The sequence below is a fragment of the Eretmochelys imbricata genome, chromosome 25 (assembly GCF_965152235.1).
Source record: "Eretmochelys imbricata isolate rEreImb1 chromosome 25, rEreImb1.hap1, whole genome shotgun sequence".
Classification (NCBI taxonomy): Eukaryota; Metazoa; Chordata; order Testudines; family Cheloniidae; genus Eretmochelys; species Eretmochelys imbricata.
Genome location: NC_135596.1, coordinates 12,647,528 through 12,670,308, shown reverse-complemented (window position 1 = coordinate 12,670,308; position 22,781 = coordinate 12,647,528). Strand labels below are relative to the sequence as shown.

The following is a 22,781-nucleotide window of genomic DNA, read 5'->3' as shown; positions in this document are numbered from 1 at the left end:
CATTTAAAGGAATAAATTCCCTCCCAACAAGCACCTTTGATTCTGCAGTATGGTCTGAGCTTCAAAGAGGTGGGGTTAGGGCTGCTTAAAAGGTGACACTTTTCCTCTTGGTGCCGTAGACACTTGTCTTCAGAAGTAAAGTTTGCTTTTTTTTTTTACTTTCACCCGTATAGATGTCAAGAAACTTGGAAGTGATCTCAGCTTTTCTCCCCTTTGTTTACTGAGTGTACAATTCGAGCAGTTAATCTGCCAAATACATTCTTTGCAGCCATGCCGTGACTCTCTAATAACTTGCACAGCCAAGGTAAGTAGCGAGGAAGATTTTACCCCTTTCTTGCTCAGTTCTATGAACAGTTCTGATACGCTGGGAATGCAAACTTTACATTGTTAGGGTCGTGTAAAATCTGTGCTCTTAAATCAATGTATCTCAGGTACATACAGGTGTGTCCGGAGTGTACCATAAACTGTGTGGTACGGCATGCCCTATAGTGAGCCCATTTTAATCACATACAGAATGTTTAATATCTTTCACGTTGATGTTATCCTCTGCTGGCTGTCATAAGTAGACTTGGTTCTATTCAGAATCAGTGTAAAGTTAGGTTTAAGTTTCTTCAGTTGTTTTCCCATAACTTTCTACATTGCACGTTAATCTGTGATTGGGTGAGTTGGGTTACAATTTGCTATATTTTGCACTACAGTTGGTAATATGCTGATTCTTTGTTTTTATTTTAAAAAGCGGTTTCAATTGACCCATTTGAATCTACCGTCATAGTCTAAGTTGGTAGAGAACAAACTCTAGATTCTGAATATCTGTCTTTCAAACATAAATTCATCAGTCTATTGCTAGGGCATTGTAAAAAGCCCCTCTCTTTGAATTATCCTAGAGCAGTTCTTGCTCTACTCCTGCGTAGTCTGATGCCTGGCTAGCAGAGGGTGCACAGATTAATTTGGGGGAGCCCTTGTCCAAGTGTGACTGATATGCAGATCCTCAGACAAGGAGATAAACAAAGCAGAATCGCGCTGAGTTTTGCTCTTGGAGAAACTAAGTGTGCCAAACGAAAAGGGACTAAACCAGTTGGGGAAAAACTTTTTCAGTTTTTAAAGATTACTGCAAATAATGGAAAGCATTAAAAATAATTGTGTGGCACTTCCCATTTAAATATAGTATTGTGGGCTAAGGAGGCAAGCACCTGCTAGTTTTGATCATATTAAACTTTACACTCAAATAGCATCTCCCATCTGAAAATCTCAGTGCTTTTCAGACTATGATGAGACCTCTCAGATCCCCTGTGAGGTTACTAGACCCATTTAACAGATGGGTATACTGAGGAACAGAAAAGATTAAGGTTTGCCCATTTTCACAAAATAAGTCATTAGCAGAGCAAATTACTTGAGGAGTCGTGACTTCCAGCTTCCTCTCTCACGACAAATTGCTGCTTGGTATGAATTAGTACTTCTCTCTGTATATTGTTTGAACATAAAGGGGAACTTGCATCTGGCTTGGCTGTTGAGATGTGAAAATCTTTTTTCAGTTTCCAAAGTTCCTTAGTTCCTATTTCTCGGGTTACGTACGTACGTGTGTGTGTGTGTGTGTGTGTTTTTATTAAGAGAGTTTAGTTTAACTTTTAGCGCCCCTGCTAACAAAGGCAGTGGTCCTTGCAAGTTGTATGTGCCTGATAGATATTGTCAGTTGACATAAGGAATCAGGGAGATGGCTGGGTGTAGCAAGCTTCCAGATTTCATTTGCATGCAGTGTCTGTGGATGGACAGATGGGAAGGGAATAATCACTGTGATAAATCTTCAGGTAGGAAAAGGAACTAGATCAAGCTCCCAAGGGCTTTTTGTTGTTATCAGGCCCATATAATTCAAGAATGGCAAAGTTGGGTTTGACTGTGTATACTGTACATACCTGTGGTTTCCTAGCCAGCTTTCTGTAACAGCATGGCATGGAGGAAATGCTTGTATTTATAGAAGATGAAATATGCAACTGGTATTGTACAGCTTTCTTAACGGTATATGCCCATGAAATGGGCACTTACTCACGGTGTTATTGATCCTGATTATAGCGGAGCTGCTTATTGAGTTTCTCCAGTCGCCAGTCAGTGTGAGTTCAAACTAGATTGCCACACACATCGCTGTTGCTCTCTAAAAAGCCTAAGCCACTTTTGAAAATCTAAATCTCTCTGTTCTTCACTTCCAACTAGTCATATTCCTTAGCTGCAGACAAAAGCTGCCCCATTGTGGGCCTGGAATGGGTAGGGAAACTCTATCATAATGAACTGTTTAAGTGAAAGTCTATTTATATTGAAACTATTCATATATCTCAATCAGAATGATTCCTGATATAATTAGACTGCTCATAGCTTTATCTTGCTGCGTAGGAAAACAGTTTCATTATTAAGCATAGGATGTCCAGCCATTAAGGAGTGAGCCTAATGGTTTTTTCATGAGTGTGTGTAATCCATCACTTGAGTGCCTCTGCTGTAAATCACGTTGAAAGATCGCTTCATTAGTTCTTCGTGATCCTTACAGAGGGAAATTACTGTTCCTGTGTTTATAAACATTTACTTTATTCTGCTGGGGTTCCTCTTCTGCATCGGCCTTGGCAAATGTAGACGTGCCTGCTTACTGCTTAGCATGGGGTTACTGGTTGTGCTCAACTGTTTGTCCATAGGAGTAGTTCCAGCGGCTGCTTTGTGCCCTGAAGCCTGAGAGTTTGTCACTTATAAATGTATCCTGTCTAACATTACTCTGCATGTTGTGTTATAAGTGTCTTAAACTCTTCTGCTCAACTGCATTTTGTGGCAATGAGTTCCATATGTTACGTTTTTAGTAAAATAAGTGTTTGCTTTCATTAGCTGTATCTCTTTTGAGATGGGGCGACCAGAACTGAATTCACCCTGAATAGTGTGGCTATATCAGTGATTTATATCACGATATTTTCAGTATTTTCTATCACATTCTTCATATATCCTAACACTGTGTGCTTTTTTTGACCGCTATTGGTCACTAAGCTTTTCACTGAGCTTTCTGTGGTGATGCCCAGGTCTCCTTCTGTGTCTGTTTACCCACCTGCAGAGTAAGCATAATGACTTCACAATTACGTTTGGAGGCATAATCAGTTTGGAAAGTGCTTTGAGATCTTTGGCTGGAAGATGCTAAACTCTATACTAATGATTACATAAATCCATGGATTCGTGCCTGAATATCAGTGAGATGACAGAATTTTCAGAAGCCTTTGTGATCCATTGCTAACTTTGACCACTCAGCAGCTAACCTTCCAGTGATAAGCCTCACACCATCCATCCATCCATCTCCTTGCTGCTTGTCCCCTACTACAATGACCCTCCACCATGCTTTCCATAATAACTTTCTCAAGGTTGTTTCCATCTCTGTGCCTAATGTGATGAAAGTTCTTAAGTTTGTGTCTGTTGATTTCCAACATCAGTGTTTGCTTCTCTCCAATAATATTTATAACATAGGTATTCATCTTTTTCTCCAGTCAGGAGATACTCAAGAGCACTCTGCAGCCCACGTTTCAAAAGCTTACATTTTCTTCTTGTCAGCAGTATTAACTTCTGAGAACTTGCATCCATAAATTGCTATGGAAAAAAATTCAGCTTTTCACTAGTCGCACCTCTGTACATTGTGAGACGTGACTGTTTTTCTACACTTTCTCACGGAGGCCATAGCTCAGTGAGCCATCCCTAATCTTCCAATTTCTTTGGAACAGCCTCCTTGGTTCGATATGTATGATCCTAGATCAGGGGTCTCAAACTCAATTTAACTTAGAGCCAGTGCCAGGCCTCAAATCCTCCCAGTGGGCCAATATGTCACTCATGCTGCCCAGAACCTGCCCCCCAAAACTCTGCCCCTCACCTGCCTAAGGCTCCAGGAGGGAGTTGGGTGGGGGAGGAGGTCTGGAGTAGGGGATTGGGGTGCAGGCTCTGGGAGGGAGTTTGCGGGGGGGATTCTGGGGTGCAGGCTCTGGGATGGAGTTTGGGTGCTGGGTGCAGGAGGATGGGGTGGGGTTGCAGGCTCTGGGAGGGAGTTTGGGAGTGGGAGGGAGTGTGGGGGATAGGGGAGGGGGTGCAGGCTCTGGGAGGGACTTGAGGGGTGCAGCGCTTAGATTCATAGATACTAAGGTCAGAAGGGACCATTATGATCATCTAGTCTGACCTCCTGCATAACGCAGGCCACAGAATCTCACCCACCCACTCCTGCGAAAAACCTCACCTATGCCTGAGGTATTGAAGTCCTCAAATCGTGGTTTAAAGACTTTGAGGAGCAGAGAATCCTCCAGCAAGTGACCCGTGTGCCCCATGCTACAGAGGAAGGCGAAAAACCTCCAGGGCCTCTTCCAATCTGCACTGGAGGAAAATTCCTTCCCGACCCCAAATATGGTGATCAGCTTACCTGGGGCCCCAAGTCAGGGCAGGTTGGGGGGCCTCTGCATGCTGCTGCCCCCAGGCACTGCCCCTGCAGCTTCCCATTGGCTGTAGGGGCTCTTGGGGCAGGGGCAGGGCGCAGAGGCGCACCTCCACCCCACCCCGAGGCTGCAGGGAGGGGCTGGCAGACATGTGAAGCGAGCAGGCAGACACCACACAGCTCCACTGCGCTGCCGGGGCTCCGGGCCATTGTAAATTGCCTGGAGTGGGGGAGCGCCTGGGGGTGGCAGGTGGGGCCAAGGGAGAGACCCAGCCTCAAAACTGCTGGAGCCCCGTGGGCCACATTGGGGAGGTTCCGCAGATGGCCCGCAGGCTGGGAGTTTGAGACCTCTGTCCTAGATAATTAAATTCATCTACTGCCTCTACAGCTTGTCTATTAATTGTGATGCCTTCTTGCATCCTCTTTTTCTTTGTCTTGTCAATGTATGCACATTTTGTTTCTGTTGCGTTCAGGAATAGTCTCTATTCCCCAGTTCCTTGTTATAGACGTATTGCATCAGAGATTGTAGCAAAGAGCGTGGTGTCATCAACGTGTCTGAGGTCAGTTAAAAGATGTCCACCAATGGAGATTCCAGCTCCTTCCATTTTGTCAAAACCTTCTAAGGCTTATATCATAATAAAAATCTGTGTATATCTTGAAGAGGCTTGGGGGAAAAAAAACATACCCTTGTCTAAGACTCTGTGTAGTAGAAAACCACTCAGTGTTGCTTACTACTGTTTGTATCTTAGTCTGGTGGTGGTGGAGACTTGTGCTGGGTATATTTAGATCCTTTGGAAATCTCTCTCTGCCAGTATCCTCAAAAGGTGGTCATGTCAGATGGTATCGTATGCTTTTGGGTAATAGATGAAGCACATGATCAAGGCATGATTGTACTCTAATCTTAATTATTAGGATAGCGCTAAAACTAAGGAATTGGCTTATGTCTTGAAATAAAAGTGTCCAAACTAAGTAGCAGGCTTAGTAGTAATAGTGTCCCATTTTTAAAACTTCATTGGCGAAAACTAGAGTGGAATTTAGATAATTTTGTTTCCTTTTGTTGATACTCTATTGGCACTTTTCAAGGATAAGGAACTGGCAGCTAAGATTATGTGACAAAGGCTGGGTGCTGACGTACATGTCCGTTGCAGGAGTTTGCTACTTTATGATGTACATGATGAGTTAGATGACTTAACTTCTACCATTGACGTTGCTTTCCTCCCCCCCCATATCTGCATTTCATATTCTCTAGCTCTCAGGAGAGAATGGGGCAGTTTATGACTCTTGAAGTTGGAACTGTTGTTTTACTGCACAGTTTTCTCCCAAAGAAGAAGTCATAAGTGTTGAACAATCCCCAAATGCCTGAAGGCTGGTAGGACAAAGTGATCCTTGAATATGTTTTCCACCTATGACTCTAGTTGCAGAGAACTTTGGCTGTTGAGTCTTTGTAGGTGACTTCCAGCAATGTCTAACTTAGAAAATCAATAAACTTCCGCTTATGTAGTAAAAGTGTGATAACTGCTCCCATTGTTAGGGACAGAAGTCTTGCAACTCTAAATTATCTCTGTTCACTGCTTGCCTTGGAGGTTCTGATGTTTCTAGGATAGACGAGATGCTTGTAGGGAATAATTCCTCTTTAATGCTTTGAGTGGCTCTTATAAGATCTTAAGATGAAAAGCTCTAACTTGCCTAAAAAATGGGGGTTATTTACTGCCAGTTTGGGAGGAGAGCCAAGGGAGGAGGAGGAATGGATTGAGTGTAAACTTGCTGAACCATTTGATTTGGGGGTTGTGGACTTCCATTGCATCTGTCCTTGGTAATGTAAAGCCTGGAACAGCAGCACAGTGCATGGAAGTGAGACAGTTGTGGCCTTGTACAAAACTTGCTCTCACTTTTGTAATTTTCCATGTGCTTTTGGGAGGCTGCTGAAACAGAAATAGCTCCCTGGGGTTGTCATCTCTTCTTGGTTTTTCATGATCAGTGTTGACCTTCATTCATAGGGTTCATGGAGTATCACTGTGAATGGCTTTAGAACCTTCTGGGAATTTAAATATGCCAGCCAGCCAGCAACGGGCCCATATCAAAGTGTGAGTGTACAGTGAGGTATTAAAAACTCTTTGCATTCACCACCCCTGGCACTTGATGTAACTGCTGTATCTTCCTCTATTTAGAACTGGAGACATTTAATGGTTCTGAAGTTGTGGCAGAGTGGCAAATGGTTTTGTTTTGTTTTTTTTATGGCACCCACTGTGCTATGCAACCACAGTCTCTGTTCAGAAAACAAACTGCGTTCCGCTGGAGGCCGGTTGGTTTTGTGGTAGCAAATCTAAAAAGTGTGTGATGTCAGGATGAAAAAGTGGATCTCTTACATGTCTCAACTTTCTGGCTTTTTTGCCTCTCTTGTGACATCCTTTTTACCTAAAACAGAGACCACCAAAGGACCACAGTACTGCAGTGTGCCAGCTTTCTCCAGTACTCAAATTTAGAAGTAAATACACAACTGCAACGATGTTTTGCATCAGTTCAGGCTGATCTAGAATTGTGTGTACATGCTTGAATTTATCGGAACCAACAAAAAGCTTACGTGTATAGATAATAAAGTGTTATCCATTGTGGATCTTTAAGGTAGATTTTCTCTAGCGGTGCACGTTACCTTTGATCTGTTTTGGGTACGTGGATGATTTCAAAGGGATTAATTTACTTTTAGTGTGGAAGACTTTACAAGGAAGTGGTTTCTAGTGGTTAGATGTCAGGATATTTGAGGTCTATGTCCAATTATACCACTGGCTTTCTGGGTGTCTTTGTACAAGTTATCTTTCTATGCATGAGTTTCCCCCTCTGTAAAATGGAGTTATTACTCACTCTGAGGTCCTCCTGAAGAAGTCCACTATCTTAGTGCAGAATATTGTTTTGTATCTGAGAGGATTTTAGTATCTCTGGAGCTCAAAAGTCTTACAGTTCCTAAGCTGTTTTTCTTCATTTTGCTAATTGGGTACAGGCTGTTGTGTAAGAGTTTTCTTAGGGAGCTAAGTACATTTTTAAAGAAATGCACTCTATGCTGTAGAGAACCCATCAAGTGAAATGTAATGTTGCCAAGAGCCAAGACATGAGATAATGTAGAACAGACAGGGAGAATTTCTGATATTGATTTTACCCTTCATAAGTTACTGTTTGTTAGATGTATAAGTGAAGCTGTACATTTGCTACAGCTGTTACGGGAATCATGGCTTCTGATTTCCTATCAAAAGCTGTTACAAACTTTAAAAAAACCCTCTGGTGAAGAGAACAGACGTGCTATTGTAAAGGCACCAGAGTATATCGATATCTCTAAAACAGTCTCTGACTTTAACCTGTAGGTCAGCAGACCTCACCACCTCTGCCCAGTAACTGCTGAGCTTGCCTGTTTGCCTAGGAAAGGTGATCTGTAAAGAAAAAACTGTGTAAGAGCAGTAAATGGCAATCATAGAGGACCTCAGAGTTTTATGTAAATCACCCCCCCACACACACACTTTTGCTTGTTTATATTAACAATATCAGGTTGCGACATGTCTGTCTGGTTGGAGGACATCGTGATGTTTGGAACATCTGGATGGGGACATCACAGGAGAATGAAATTTGAGCTGGAGGTCTCATCTCTGACATTTCATTTAGGGGCTGGGATATTGCAGCTCAGATTTCACCCTCCTAGGATGAAACCATCTATGTCCTCCAGCCCAAATTTCCCAGCCAGAAGATGGAAGTCAGGAACTTATAAAAGCAGGCAAAAAAGTTAAATCAAATATGATGTCATTTTTGCAGGGCATAAAGGAGGTCAGTAAAGAGCCCAGACAAACGACCACCTTTGCTTTGCATTTAAACTTCAACCCTCTGCTGCTGTATTCTTTTTAGATGTAACTTGTAATTCGTGTAATATCACAGGAGCATGTCAGGAACAGTAGGTAGAGTAAAAAGGAGCAAGAGGGCAACCCTGAAACCAAAAAAGAAAAGATCCAATGAACTGAAGACCACTAATGATCAGTAGCTGGGGCTTAGGGCATCTCTTCAAAATGTATCTTGGGTTACCATCTAAAACATTCCAGATATGAATTCACGCCAGCATATTCTCTGTCCCCCTCTTGCAAATTCCATTTAATAAGCTAATGCATGTGATGTATGGTGGGAGGAAGAAGTCCTTAGATGTTCTGGGGCTGCTGAAGATTGGTTAATAGATCAAGGGGACTGAAGTCCACGTAATGGCATTAGCTAGTACCCAGCATGCTAACTAAACGTTTTGGGGTATTTGTACTTGTGGACTTATGACTGTAAAATCAGAGTATGGATTTTATAGAGTAATAAAAAGAAATAATTCTGCACATGTAAAACTCTGGAAAAAGCAGGCAAGTGGAAACTGATTTAGGTGACTCCCTAACCCTAGGAAAGAGGTGTTTCTTCTACTAGCCATTAGTTAATTATCTGAATGAACTAAATGTGGTTGATAGCATGTTCAGATAACTTGACATTATGTTGCTGACGCTACCTTGCCACTATCTAAACTCTGTTTTGGGGCAAGGTTTTGCTGTGCTCTTTCAGGAAATTTGTCCTTTTTCTAAAGGCACCTTGATTACTTTTCAGAGTAGCAGCCGTGTTAGTCTGTATTCGCAAAAAGAAAAGGAGTACTTGTGGCACCTTAGAGACTAACAAATTTATTTGAGCATAAGCTTATCCGATGAAATGAGCTGTAGCTCACGAAAGCTTATGCTCAAATAAATTTGTTAGTCTCTAAGGTGCCACAAGTGCTCCTTTTCTTGATAACTTGGAGATTTTTTTTTTTTTATTTTACTGGGGTGAAAAACATTTAAAATGGGGAATAAATTCTGACAGTTGTTATAATTTGTCAGACAATGGGGATGGACAAAAACCTGATTAGTTGTCTTGTTGAAGTTAGATCAGATTTCTGTAATCAGTTTAAACCTTCCCAGAAAAAGCTCTGCTTTAATTTGTTTAAGCTTACAGTTGCTTTGAGCATAACCGATCAGTTTTACTCAGCATAATTTGCGTTCTACTGTACGGCCACAGCCTGCTGAGCCTGCAGCTTCTACCTGACATGGATTTATAAGGTTGCATAAACCATCTGAGTCCCAGTATGACTGCCTCTGTATTTAAAGGGAAACCTTTTAAACCACAAAGTGCTTAGCCTCTGGCAAATGATTTATTTCAGTTTGTGAGCCCCATTCATGTGAGAGCATTTAACCATATGCCCTCAATGCTTGCATTTAGAACTGTAACTTTTTTTTATTTTTAATTTGTTAGCATGATCTTCTTTTAAAAAGTATTTGCAGATCTATTCAGAACTAGCACATTATATTGGCAGCCATCCTGAAATGGCTTTGAATAGGGTAGCACTTGCACATCCATGAAATAGCAGCAGCAAAGTCTTCAGAGGTTCTTATTATCAAGCTGGCCAGTATTGTGCGGCACTCTGATCAGGGATGAGTCCTACTTAACATTTTATGTGTGTGTGCAGGTGGTTTTATTAAATGCCCGACAGACCCAGTCCTGAAACCAGTGGGAGGGATTGCCTAAGTAGGGAATTCAGGATCCTGCAGTATGGCCAGTTCTACGCTCAAAAGTTAAGTCGACCCAGCTATGTTGTTCCGGCATGTAAAAAAAATCTACACCCCTGAATGTACTTAAACTGACCTAACCCCTGGTGTAGATAGTGCTAGGTCGACGGAAGAAGTCTTCCGTAGACCTAGCTACTTCCTCTCAGGGAGGCGGATTAGTTTATGCAAACGGGAGAACCCCTTCCGTCACTGTGGTGAGTGTCTACGCTGAAGTGCTACAGCATTTCAAGTGTAGACAAGCCTTAAGATTCCATCAGCAGCAGGAAATGTTATTAAAAGTGTGTTACAGTAAACATGCAATGTCTGGACGAATCCCTTGCAGACCTTGCTAATATTATTGCAATGAAAAACAGTGTTTACAGAGGAATACATTATTTCTTATCTGTATTGCAGCAGTGCCTAGAGGCCCTGATCAAGTTTTGAGTTCCCATCATGCTAGGAACTGTACATACTTACAATGAAAACATGATCTCTGGCCCAAAGAGCATATAATCTAAGTATTACTTTGAAAAAATAAAACAATGATTTTTCCTTTGTAGCCGATCAAATTGTAGCTCTTTCATGAAGTGTTGGAAAGTTCCATGAAGTCTTGGCACAAAGCATGTGTTAAAATAATGTTTTGTTTTCTGGACAAATAACTATATGCTTAGTGATAGAATTTCAATATAGAAATTGGAGCTTCAGCAGGTTTGTATTGGGGGATGAAGCACAGCCTGTTTGATAATTGGCCTATTACAAATTCAAACTCCCACATATTTGTGTGGGTGATATATTTAAAGGGACCCCTTTCACTTGAAATCTAGTTGGGTTTAAAAACATGAGCTAAAAGTCATTTCAGTTATTACACCTGCCTCAGTTAATGTTTGTGGATTTACAACCCTAGGTTTTCATAGCTTTTAAAATATTTTTCTCTCCCCTGCTGCTGTGTAATCGGTTTCCCAAGAGTTGTCAGATATGTAAAATAAACTAAAAACATGGGGAGTACTTTTTCTGTTACCATAATCTTTGTTGGGGGGAAAAATAATCAGGCAGTGTAAATGTAAGTGAATATATTTGTGTGAATTTGAGTGCTTGCAGAGAATACTGATGGTCTCTCAACTCTTTACCCACAGAACAGCTACTACATCCCTAGTAGCCTTGCAAGCTCCCCTGCTGTGTTGCAGTGCTTCTTGGAGAAACCATCTAGTTCACTTTCCATATCCATAGACCTCTGTGTGCCAAAGAGGCTGCCAGTTCATGCCCATTGTGGTACTAGTGGCAGAGGGGATGGAGTTAAGCTGTGGACTCCTGTCTATTGTATTTCAGCTGGGCACGGTAGCTTCTCATCACTATTGGTCTAGGCTGGATTTAAATGAATAACCTGGAAATGCATTTTTCTAATCTATTATCAAGCCCTTTAGCCATCCAGTACTCTTCAGTCTCGGCTTTTTTAACAAATAGGGTTGAGAAAAGAACTGTCCTTGTAGTCAAATATGGGATTGTCATTACAACTATTTTGGGGTACAGGTTTGCTATAAAATCATGGTGGAGCCATTCATATCCTAAATGCATGGATTATTGACTCTTAACTTCGAACTAACATTATACAAGTGTGAGCCCTTGAGTCTCTCTAGGTTTCAAAATACACTTTGCTCTCCCAGCTGACTGATGAGCCCTGTTCCAAGAGGTGTCCTGCCATGGATGCTACACAAAGTCAAGTTCACTTCACTGTCTGTTACAAATGCAGGAATAAATTTGCCAGCTGAAATTTGTCACTTATTTTTAAAGGGATGCAGTTGAGTCAGAAAGGATTTTAAAAAATTTCTCATGTTACAAATGACACCTTTAAAGGATCAAAACTGAACATTTAAGAACTCTCTTACTTTCTGTGCTGTTTAGTTTTTCTGCTTTACTCAGCTTGGACAGTGAAAATGCACTAGTTAGTTTCACTTCTCAAGTTCTCGTGCACCAGCCCACTGCTGCAATGTTCAGGCAGCAAATGCTGCAGGATAATGTGTTGTGGTTTTTGGGTGTTGGCGTGGAAGGGAGGGAGGAAACGAAAGGGCAAAAAAGTCATATTGAAATCAAAAAGAAATTGTGGAAATCTCTCTTGCTCCTAGGTTTTTCTAAATGTTTGCTTTAACCATAACATTATTGGTATCTGAATTAAGCCAAATTAGACCTGAGTGTGCCCCTTTAAGCCTGCAAGAGCAAATGGACAGTCTAGCAAAAAAGGTAGTTGATAGTGTCCTTTCCAGTTACTTTACAGGTGCTGAAAATCATTTGGATTCTGCCTAGCTGTTCAGGATTAATTTCTGTCACTGAATTGGAGGTCATGGTATGGGCACATTAGTAGTCCTTAACTGGTGACAAATGGGATGATGCAGTTTTAGTGAGTAAATCTGTTTAAGAAGAAATTGAGTCCCATGGTCAATATTTTCTGCATCAGACATTGTATAGGACTGATTTAGGAGGGGGGGAAATCTCAGGTATGTACTTTGCCTTTTTTCTGGTGATTTTGGGGTTCTGGCCGCTGTGCTGCATAGCTGTTACTCATCAGTAGGATACTCAGAAAGGAAATCTCCACTTGTCACTTCTTCCGAAGCAAGATAATATGTGACAATAAAATACCACATGTAGCTTTTAGTAGGTGAATATTTGAGCGAGAAAGAAAGTGAGATAAATTGAACTGGGTTGAGATACTGGAAATGAGGGTAACAGATTTACACAATCATTGGTGTGACTCAGGTTGGCCAGTCAATTACAACTGTGGTAATTACTAGAAGAGGGGTATAGTCCAGTTGCCATGGAAATCAGTTTTTCTGTTAACTTCAGGGAGAGTACTCTCAGCCCCGGCTGGATAGGTGGTGAAAGGTCATTTGACTTGGCCCTAAAGAGTAGATGTATTTAAATGAAGGTCACTGAAGATGAGTGACTATCAGAGTAGTGAAAAGAGAGGAGCAGAGTGGGTTTATTAACAGACTCTTCCAGTAATAGGCATAGTAAGAGAAATAGAGGGGAAGCTACACTTAGGGATGGGAAATGAGGTTATCCAATAAAACATGTTTATAGTCTACTTTTTAACCCCTTTTTTGGCTCTTTCTCCTTGTTTCTTTCTTTCCTCCTGATGGAGCATCTCAAGGGAAACTAGTGTAGGGCTAGAGAACATGATTATTAAAATGCCAGTGGCCAGTCTACACTGGTGGCAGGCAACACATCCATGAATACAAGAGAAATGCCAAACGTAGACAAGGTCGTTGATTGATACCAAGCCTACGCTAGCTAGGAAATGGTCTAGCTCAGGGTATGTCTACGCTGACAACCCTACAGCGGCGCCCTGCATCTCTTCATAGAATCTCAGGGTTGGAAGGGACCTCCGGAGGTCATCTAGTCCAACCCCCTGCTCAAAGGGTAACCCTAGCTACGCTGAATGGAGGAATTCTCCTATCAGTGTAGGTAATCCACCTCCCCGACAGGTGGTGAAATTCTTCCATCCTCCTAGCACTTGTCTATCCCAGGGGGTTCGGTCAGTATTGCCACGTGGATTTTTCACACTCCTGAGAGAAGTAGCTATACTGATGTAAAATCCTAATGTAGACTAGGCCATAGTAAACCTAGAGGCCCTTACAAGCCTCAGAACAGCCTTCTTCCTTATCCTCTTGGGACCCAAATTAGCTGTTTTTTTTAATTAGGTCGGACTTTGAAGGAAAAGAGGGCTCCTTACTTTTAAGGCCTTGCAGTGTCTTTATGAAGTTCCTTTATATCGTATGCCTTTAGTTGTAGCCTGGGAACTTAAATTCATAACTTTGCTAGACACTAAAAATCATGGATTCAGTAAGGGCACAGGATTTATAATTCATTACACCAATTTGTAACCCACTAACCTCGTGTATCCTGCAACTGTGAAAGGATTGAGTCTGGTATGCACAGGTTTTAATATGTATTCTAATTACTGATCGTTCGGGTCTGTCCCAAATTGACTTTGTGGACTTTACCCAGGGCCCTGCCTTGCATTTTAGCTGCTTTCCAAGAATGTGAGTTTGCCACATTGCCCATCAGTGGAGAGCAAGCGCTTGCCTCTTGTGCCATACAAAGATGAGCAAGTATTGCGAAATCAGAGAAATTTCACAATTGGATTAGATTCTCAGCTGTTCAGAATCTCAGTTTTTTAAAACCCTCCTGTGTGTGAAATAGACTTTGGGGTGTAACAGTACTTTCCAAATGCTTTGCTGCTGTTCTGAGTGAAAATTGCGAGCCCTGTAGGGTGCATCTTCATTTGGAAAAAAGGTGTGTTCTTAACTTGTGTTAGCTAACATGTGGTAACCAACTACGATCTTAGTGAAGACAAGGCAGTTAGTATTTTAAGATGAGTTCCCCGGTCTAGGTGAATCTTAGGCTCCCTCATAGTAACTCAATCTGTTAACACTTGTGAAACCTACAAACTGCTTTGTCTTTACTGGGATTTTGCCTCCTGTTAGTTACCATGTTAGCGACCTCAGGTTAAAAACAGACGTAGTCAGGGCTGTCCTAAGGGGGTGTGGGACCTGGGACATAGGCGCTGAGTTTCTATCTGCTGGAGGGTGGTTCCCCCCGGCTCCGCCCAGGCCCCATCCCCCACTCCATCCCCTCCCCTGAGCACACTGCACCCTTGCTCCTCCCCACCTAGCGCAGAGTCCAGATGCCCCAAAACAGCTGATTGGTTGTAGATGCTGGAAGGGAGAGGGAGATGCTGGTCGGCGGGGCCCGCTGGTGGGCAGGAGGCGGCTCTGGGGGAAGAGGGAGGTTGGTGGGGGGCTCCTTCTTCCCCCCCCCCTACCCCCCACTGACTTCTGTCTCACCTCCCTGCCCACCTTCTCAGGAAGCATGGGGCTCCCCCAGAGTGCAGGGCCTGGAGCAGTTGCCCTGATTTGCCATACCCTAGGGACGGCTCTGCACCTGGTGAAGACAAGGCCTTAGACTTTATGGTGGAGTAGGGGACTCTATGCAGCCTGACCTCCACGTGCTGGTCTCCTAATTAGATGGGGCTAGCTGCATTTCCTCCCACTTTACAAACTGACAATAGGTATTTCTTTTCTCTCCTAGGCCATGCTGCAGGGTGAAGAGCACAGATAAAGAACCTTCCACCACTCCTTAGAATAGTCCACCAGCCCTGACACTTCATGCTGCAGGAGACAGCCTGATGCCCTCAGCACATCCTGCCATGGACGGAGGGAAGAACTTTCCACAGCATGAACACCAGCAGTCAGGCAGTACATTATACAGTATGCCGAACCTCCAGACCCAGCTCAGTGTACCTGCCATGGAGGTGAGGGTCCTGTCAGGTTAGCATGGAAATGATTGGATTTGGGAGCTTTTGCCAGAGGGGGGGGTCACAGCAACGTTGAAATCTTGGAAAACAAAGTAAACGTTTACAGTTTCTATTTGGTAAATTGGCTTTCCAGGCTGTTGTCCAGTGGTATAAGGTATTTGTTTTTAGTGCTAGACATTTGAAGCAGCAGCTGCCACAATCCATGTTGACTTTGAAGTTGGGAGGAAAAGCAAGATTGTGACTGAAACGACATAATTTTAAAGTCCATTATATTGCAACCTGCTAGGGCAAGAGATGAAGAGTCGAAGCTGGATTACCAGCTTTCCATTTGTTTCTACCCCTGCTGGCTATCAAAGTACTGGACCTTAAAAGTGTCACTTGTAGCTGTGTCTTTTCTGACACTGTTACACGACTGAATAGTATTTTATTAGGATTTACAGTCTCCAAGCAGGATTGGGTCCTGTACCAGGTCGCAGACTCACTGGTGCGGCACCTCCTGCTGGTTAGTCTGGGAATTAGCTCTTTTCCAGCCCTCCGAGCACCTCCTGTTGACCGGTGTCCCTCCCGGATCTCAGTGCCCTTTTCCTTGCGGTTCTGCCCCCAGCAGTACCCCACACTCTGGATCTCCCCTTCCAAGGGAACCCCCTCCCGCTATACCCACCTTGCCTCAGTGGCTACTGCCAGTCATCATCTAGCCCCCTTTCTGTAGGGCAGACTGTAATGGCCACTCATCACTGGCAAGGGAGTTGGACCTGCTGCCTTTGCCTATCCCCAGGCTGCACCTCTGCAGCCCCACTACCTGCTTAAGCCTTTAACAAAGCCCCAGTCTGGGGCGTTGGCAGGCTGGAGCTCCCCAGCTCCTCTTGCCCTTCCCCAGCACTGCTCTGCTTCAAGTACCCTGCGCTCCCAGGCAGCTAGGTCCTTCCCACTCCAAGGCTGGAGTGAGACACTGAACCAACTCCTCCCTCGCAGCCCTCTTATCAGGGCCAGCTGAGCCCTGATTGAGCTGGCCACACCTGTGGTCAGCTACTCAGTCAGCTTTCCTCAGCTGTTCTTGCTCCTCTTACCTCAGGAGTGGGGCCCTGCTACTGGTCCCTATTGTGACCTGCTGTACAAACCCATGATTTTTAAAAAAAAGTCCCTCCCCTAGATAGCTTTACAATCGAAACAGAGTGTCCCTTGGGCACCAGTACTCTTTTGTCTCTGATTATAACTAATGGCTGCTGCTTTCCTGAAGTTTGTACCCATCTTAGTCTGGCTACATGGAGGCATTCAGCACCTGCTGCATAGCTGGGGAAGTTGGGCGTAAACAATTTTGAGGTCAGCTTTAAATCAATGTGAACTCTTAATGTTTTCAGAGAGCACCTGCCCTCACAAAATCAGACACTCTATAGATGACTTAAGTCAGGCCCCCAAAATGAGACACTTCGAATTACTAGTCACTTTTGAAATTATTGGCCTTTGAAAACCTCTAGAAACGATCATATTTTTTTCACTCATTTCTCCGAATAGCAGCCCATTCAACATGCTGCAACTAAAATCATTTTCCTTGCCTGCCACTCCAATCACCTCTTTTTCTCTCTCTCTCTCTCTCACGCAGCCTGGAGTCCCTGCATTGACTTCCTTTCTCTCCAGATCAGGTGTAAATTCTGTAGCTAAACAGTTACAACTCTGGGTCTGGGTTTTGCCCTTATATGGACATAGAAATTATAATTAAAAAAACAACTACCTTGTTTTCTTGTACAAGTCAATGCCACTTTGGTCAGTGAACAATTGACAAAGGAGATTAATGTCAGTAGTTGAAAGATGACACAATATCCTGTTAGCGTCGTGCTTATGTTGGAGCCTCACGCTGAAATAGAACTTGCCATTGGTACTGAAAGCAGCTGGGGAGCAGTAAATTTAGCTGTCTAGGTATAAACCTGCCCCGACTCACTCCAGGTTAGCCAAGGCAGAGTCCAATTTCTACAAAGTTTGTGATTAACTGGGTAGGCGGGGAGAATAACCTATGAGGATAATGACCCCAAAGCTCTTCCTGGAATAAGTAAGAACGCAGCAGGTTTGCAAGTCAGACGTGGTGTGTGGCGTTAGACTAACCACTTGTGAACGATTAAAAGCCATCACTGTTTGTTGCATGCAGGGAGAGGAGGGGTCACAGGACAAGGCTTGAATTCTGAGCTACCAGTGTGATTTAGCAGAGTTGCAGTTTTCTGATGCTGGAATTTTTCTCGGTATTGTTGTGCTTTCAGAACTCGATGCTGGCTCCTGATTGGTGGAATCCCTTCTATTCATCTGTCCCTTTCTCAACTCCATCTTTTCCAAGTGAAAACCAGTAAGTGCTGTTTATATAATTCCCCTACATATGTGCACACCCGATGATTCAACTGTTTCTTCAGTGCTTTCTTCGTTTACTTTTTGTTCCACTAATTTATGGGGAAATAATGGCATCTCACAGTGTTTGTGGCATTTCACAAACTGCTACATCTTGGAAAAGAAAAGAAACAGCCTTTGTGAAGACATGGGAAACTTTGACTTTGCGTAAGCTTTTAAACTGATTTAGGGGAGTAAAGGCCTTGTTAGAGTCTAGATTTGTTACACTAATGGAGTTCATAAAATACACCATTAATACAATCTGGCTATACTAATATATCATAGAGGCATGTAGCTTTATATGGCCAGTGCAGGGAAGAAGGAAGTTATTTCTGCTCTGAGGAAGGTAGAGTGACACATTTGTGGATGAAGCAATATTAAAAGCTATGGTAGGAAGCTAATAATTCTTAGTAGTATCAACCCTGCTGAATTAAGCTTTCATTTTAAGTTGCTAGCACGTTTATATTCAAAATGCACATGCCATATAACTAACTGTGAAAACCAGAGCATATCAAGATCACAAGCTTTGCTAGTAACCTCATTACTAATCCTGCAAGGTGTGCAGTGGTGAGAAGTATGAGCTGATGTGAGAAATTGTAACTTCCTCCTGAGTAAATCCCCACCACCTGCATACACCCTGCATAGCTTCAGCCTGTGAAAGGCACGGCTGTAACGTTTTCAGTAAACTTTGCATACAAACAATTGCCCTTCCTATGGGAGAATTCTGCCGTATATTTTTCCTTATAGATTCACTGGAAAACCTCTTGTTCAGTACCTTGAAGATAAGTGCTTTGAATAAAGATGTGTTGAATGTTCTCTGTCTGCTCTAGATCAGTCTGAGCCCCTGTGAATACCACTCCCCTCTTGGTCACAAAACTATGCACATTTATCCGCCCGAGTAAGAAGGATACCGGCTATGATGCACCTTTGGGATTTTCTCAGTTTGGGGGTCTAGTAGCAGGGAGAAGTGTTAGCAGCAGTGCATTATGCCACCACAAAAAGGATCAGAGCTTAGACTGAGAGACTCTGACCAGTGAGTATTGGGAAAAGGTGTGAAGGGACATCATGTTGCTTTCTGTCACATCTAGTGAAAGGAAGGAGTGGCATAGATGGGGACTAGGGTGAGCTGCATCTGTCCCTTGTTTCCCTTGGGAGGGTTGTTTTGGGCGGCGGAGAGGGGCTAATGGAAGAAAAGTACAGTCAGGCTCCCAAAGTTGAGTAAGGTTGTTAACTTTTGGGATAGACCCTTGGGCGTAGTTCAGGGGTGTGAGGCCTTAGCCCAGCCCCCCATCTGAAGGATTTGAATGTCTCGATAGGCAAACAGAAAGATCCTTTCTAATTAGCCTTCCCTTTCTGGTGTTAGGCTGTGGGTTTACTTACACTTTATTTTAAAACTTGCTTCAGTGAGTTTCAGAACTCCGGTCTACAGACTTGGGCTTGCACTATGGTGCTAAAAACAGCAGTGTAAACATTGTGGCTCAGGCTGGAGCTCAGGTTTTGAAACCTTCCCCACGCCCCGAACCCCCAGGTTTCAGAGGTCAGGCTCCAGCCCGAGCCTGAATGTCTACACAGCTGTTTTTAGCATCATAAAGTGAGCCCCATGAGCCCAAGCCTGTTGACCTGGGCGCTGAGACTCATGGCCGGGGGTTTTAAATCACATACCCTGTGACTCCCAACCTAGTCACCAGCCATGAGAATCCAGCTACTCTGTTCGGATAACACTAGTGTTATCTCCCTTGTTTTTCTTTCTGCTTTTGTCTGCCATCCCCATCCCACCTCAGTGTGGGAAACAAAATAGCCAGCAACCATGAGGTGAACTGCATTATAAAGCAGATTTTGCTAAATGGTTACCAAAAATCTGTTGTGCATGTGGTGGAAGTTATTCAGCCTTGTTAGTTACTCCTCAAAGCAGGAATTTGGGCAGGAGTGGTGGGATAAGTTCAGCCTCTTTGCTCTTAGCCAGGCTGTCTGCGTAATTGGAAGAGGGTGTGCTTTTTTTTTAAGATGATTCCTGTAAATTACATTTTCTGTATCCTCAAGGGAGCTATAACAGAATTTCTGTTTTGCTGTATGGAACCACAGACTGAGATGCGATTTATCTATTGTTTTTTCCCTTCTGTTTGATCATTTGCTGTCTTTTTATCCTTCACTTTCTCCCTGTTCAGTGCTAGTACTCACTATTCACATCCACCATGCTGGCGATGTTATTGTTATGGCCCTGATCCTGCCAAGACTTAAGCACATGCATAACTTTACATGCAAGAGTAGTCCCAGTGATGTAATAGGATTCTTATCACATGTAAAGTAATACACGTACCTGAGTCTTTTCAGGATTGGGAGCCTATAATAGCGTTTATTTGGAAGAGGATGTTAAAGTTAAGGGTGTAGAATGGTTTCAGTTTTAGCTTCCTATCTTAGTATTCTCATAAGATATCAAAAAATTCACCTTTCAGATGAAATTTTCCATTATTTTATTCCACATAAAGGAGATACTTAAAAAAAACAAAAAAAGAGAAAATCTGGAGCAAACTCTGTAGCAGGTTAGCAAGGTGCTTGTATATGGGAAATATGTTTTTTGCTGGAGAGGAAGAAAATGACCACACTTGTGTGATTACGCAATTTTCAGGCAGTTCTTTTCCCCAAATGTAGATGAACTCACTGAGCATTTACTAAATTTTTAAAGTTGCCTGTTTTGGTACTGTGTGTGATGGGCATGCGCAATAGAAACTTTGATTGTTCCATCTTACACACTGCTCACTTACTTATTTAATTGCAACTGCTGTGTCCTTACACTTTTCTTTAAAAACAATCTACAATGTTAAAAAAAGTTAATGAAACATTGCATTCAAAGAGTTAAAATGGCAAAGTCAAGGAAATACAAGCCAAGGTACTGGCAGTAGCACTAACTTGGCCAAATTGAACATGTGCCATGTTTTTCTTATTAAATGTATAGATTAATGTATTACTGTTCAATGTATAGTCCCAAACATACAGGATGTACAGTCTGGCCAAGCTGATGTTACTACTGGAATCTTAAAAGGACACTGGCAATATGATAACGGCTCATTTAGATCACCCTTTAAATAGTATGGTAGCAATTAAAAAAATAAGTTTGATTTCTCTCTGCTTTCCTATTAGAAGGGACTTTTGGATGGATCTGAGAGCAATATCAACAAGCAAGCTCAGGCCATTCGCTCCTCCCACCTGTCTGTCTTTCTTTCTGTGCACACACCTGTTTGCTGCCTGTCCAACTTCATTTTCAGCTCTGTTGCTGTCACTGGTAACTCCCTGGTGCAGGTCCTGTGAGAGGTCATGGTGGTATCAGTATAGCAATGAACTCAGTAGGCACAAAAGTGCTGTCAAATGAGCAAAGTAAACCAACTGAAACAAAGGAGGAAGGACAATAAAACCTCTCCTCTAATCTGTCAGTGATGATATTCTTAGGGAGGTGAACTGTAATGACAGTAGGTACATCACAGTCAGTGAGATTATTAAGTAGCTGGTGTCCCTTTCACCTTTCTAATTTCCTTCTTTTTTTTGCAACAATAACGCTGCAACTTCAGTATTGCATTGATGTATTTTGCATTTTAATTTATATGGCATTGTAGTTGAAAAGCCCCTTGTTAAACAGTGAAAAAGACAAAAATTGATAAAAAAGAAACCAGTATGGTGGACCCCTCTCTGTTGCCACAGACTCCATGTGGGAGGAGTCTCATTTGCCAGTGGCTGTGTTTAGATATGGCTTGTTCTCATAGCAACAGCTTTGTTTGAAGCAGGTTCTTCCAGTTTCTTGTAACTACTTAACTTTTATAGTACAAAGAATTTGGTTTAAGAAGAGGTAGCAAAGTTTGCACCTTTATTCAGAACTTTCTTAGCCCACAAAAAATTACAATATGATAAAAATTAGTCTTGTAAAATGCTGAACAAGGCAAATCAAGAGGATCCTACATAGGGAAAATGTTTATATGTACAGTATTTCTAAGGCAGTGATCCCTCTAATAGCTGAGCTCCTGTTCCAATAATAGGCTTGATACTTTCCTCTCATCAGTGTAAATCTGGAGTAACCCTATTGATGTCCGTGGTGTTACATGTGTATAACTCCACTGTTGTCAGCTGAGTTACACTTCTGTGAATGATTGGAGAATCAGGCCCCGTTTGTTTATCAGACAGCATTTCTCAAATTTTGGAACAATGCTTTCCTCCGTGACTCCCCCACACCAGTCTGAATGTGGGATAACAGTGGTTGTAATAATACATTATAAAACAAGCTCAGAAGAAGCATTAATTGCAATCTAACAGTGAAGAGGAAAAGGGCTGAGGGCTCGTCTATACTGGAAGCTGTCGCGCATCTGGTGAAGACTCTCTCTGCTGGCGGGAGAAGTTCTCCTGCCGACATGACACTGTCCACACTGGCGCTTAGGTCGGTGTAATTTATGTCGCGCAGGGGGGTGGCTTATTCACACCCAAGAGTGACATAAGTTATACTGACAAAACCTGTAGTGTAGACAAGCTCTGAGATGAATGCCAAGGCAGGTGTGGTTTCCATGGCCTAGGCCCTGTACCAGCAAAGGCCTAATCACTTGCTGATGACAGACTCCCTAAAAGGAGGCTGTAATGGCAAAGCACAAAAGTCCGATGAGATGCAAAGAATAAGGTCTCAAATATAGCCAGAGCATGCCCCAGTAAAGCTTCAAATACCAAGAGGACATCTGGTCCATCACTTTTTATAGACAGCTGGTATAAAGAATAATATCCCAGTAAGTGCTGCTGCAGCCTGCTTAAGCTGCCAGGTGACTGAGAACCTGCTGGTGGAAGGAATTGCAGCATTGGGCACTGAATCATTTACGAGACAGATACCTGTAGACTCTGTTCTAGCATGCAGGCTCTGCTAACAAGAACCTAAGTTTCAGAAAGACGGAGGAACCGATCAGAAGTTTAAACAACAAATTCTCTTGTTGGAGATAGTTGTAAAGACAGGGCCATTTCACTATGAGCTGCACTTACATCAAATGACCTGGGTAAGTTAAAGTGCATCTTAGTTCAATGTGTCCAAACTGTACAACTGCCCCCAGTGTTTAGGGTTGGTGGGCAGTGA

The 22,781-nt window shown here is 42.8% G+C and overlaps 1 protein-coding gene across 9 annotated transcripts in view; it reads left to right on the top strand.

The window, feature by feature from the left end:
* The window catches only part of SBNO2 (strawberry notch homolog 2), a 126,996-nt gene that overhangs the window by 27,065 nt on the left and 77,150 nt on the right, over window positions 1-22,781 (top strand). For 5 of the 9 annotated variants that reach the window (XM_077842129.1, XM_077842132.1, XM_077842123.1 and 2 more), the window contains 2 exons: window positions 15,091-15,313; window positions 17,566-17,648. In XM_077842129.1, coding sequence (XP_077698255.1) covers window positions 15,188-15,313; window positions 17,566-17,648 — 209 coding nt within the window. In that variant the 5' untranslated portion in view covers window positions 15,091-15,187. Of the gene's footprint in view, window positions 1-173; window positions 305-15,090; window positions 15,314-17,565; window positions 17,649-22,781 lie in introns of all 9 variants that reach the window. The other 4 variants (XM_077842126.1, XM_077842128.1, XM_077842125.1 and 1 more) reach the window with 1 other exon arrangement.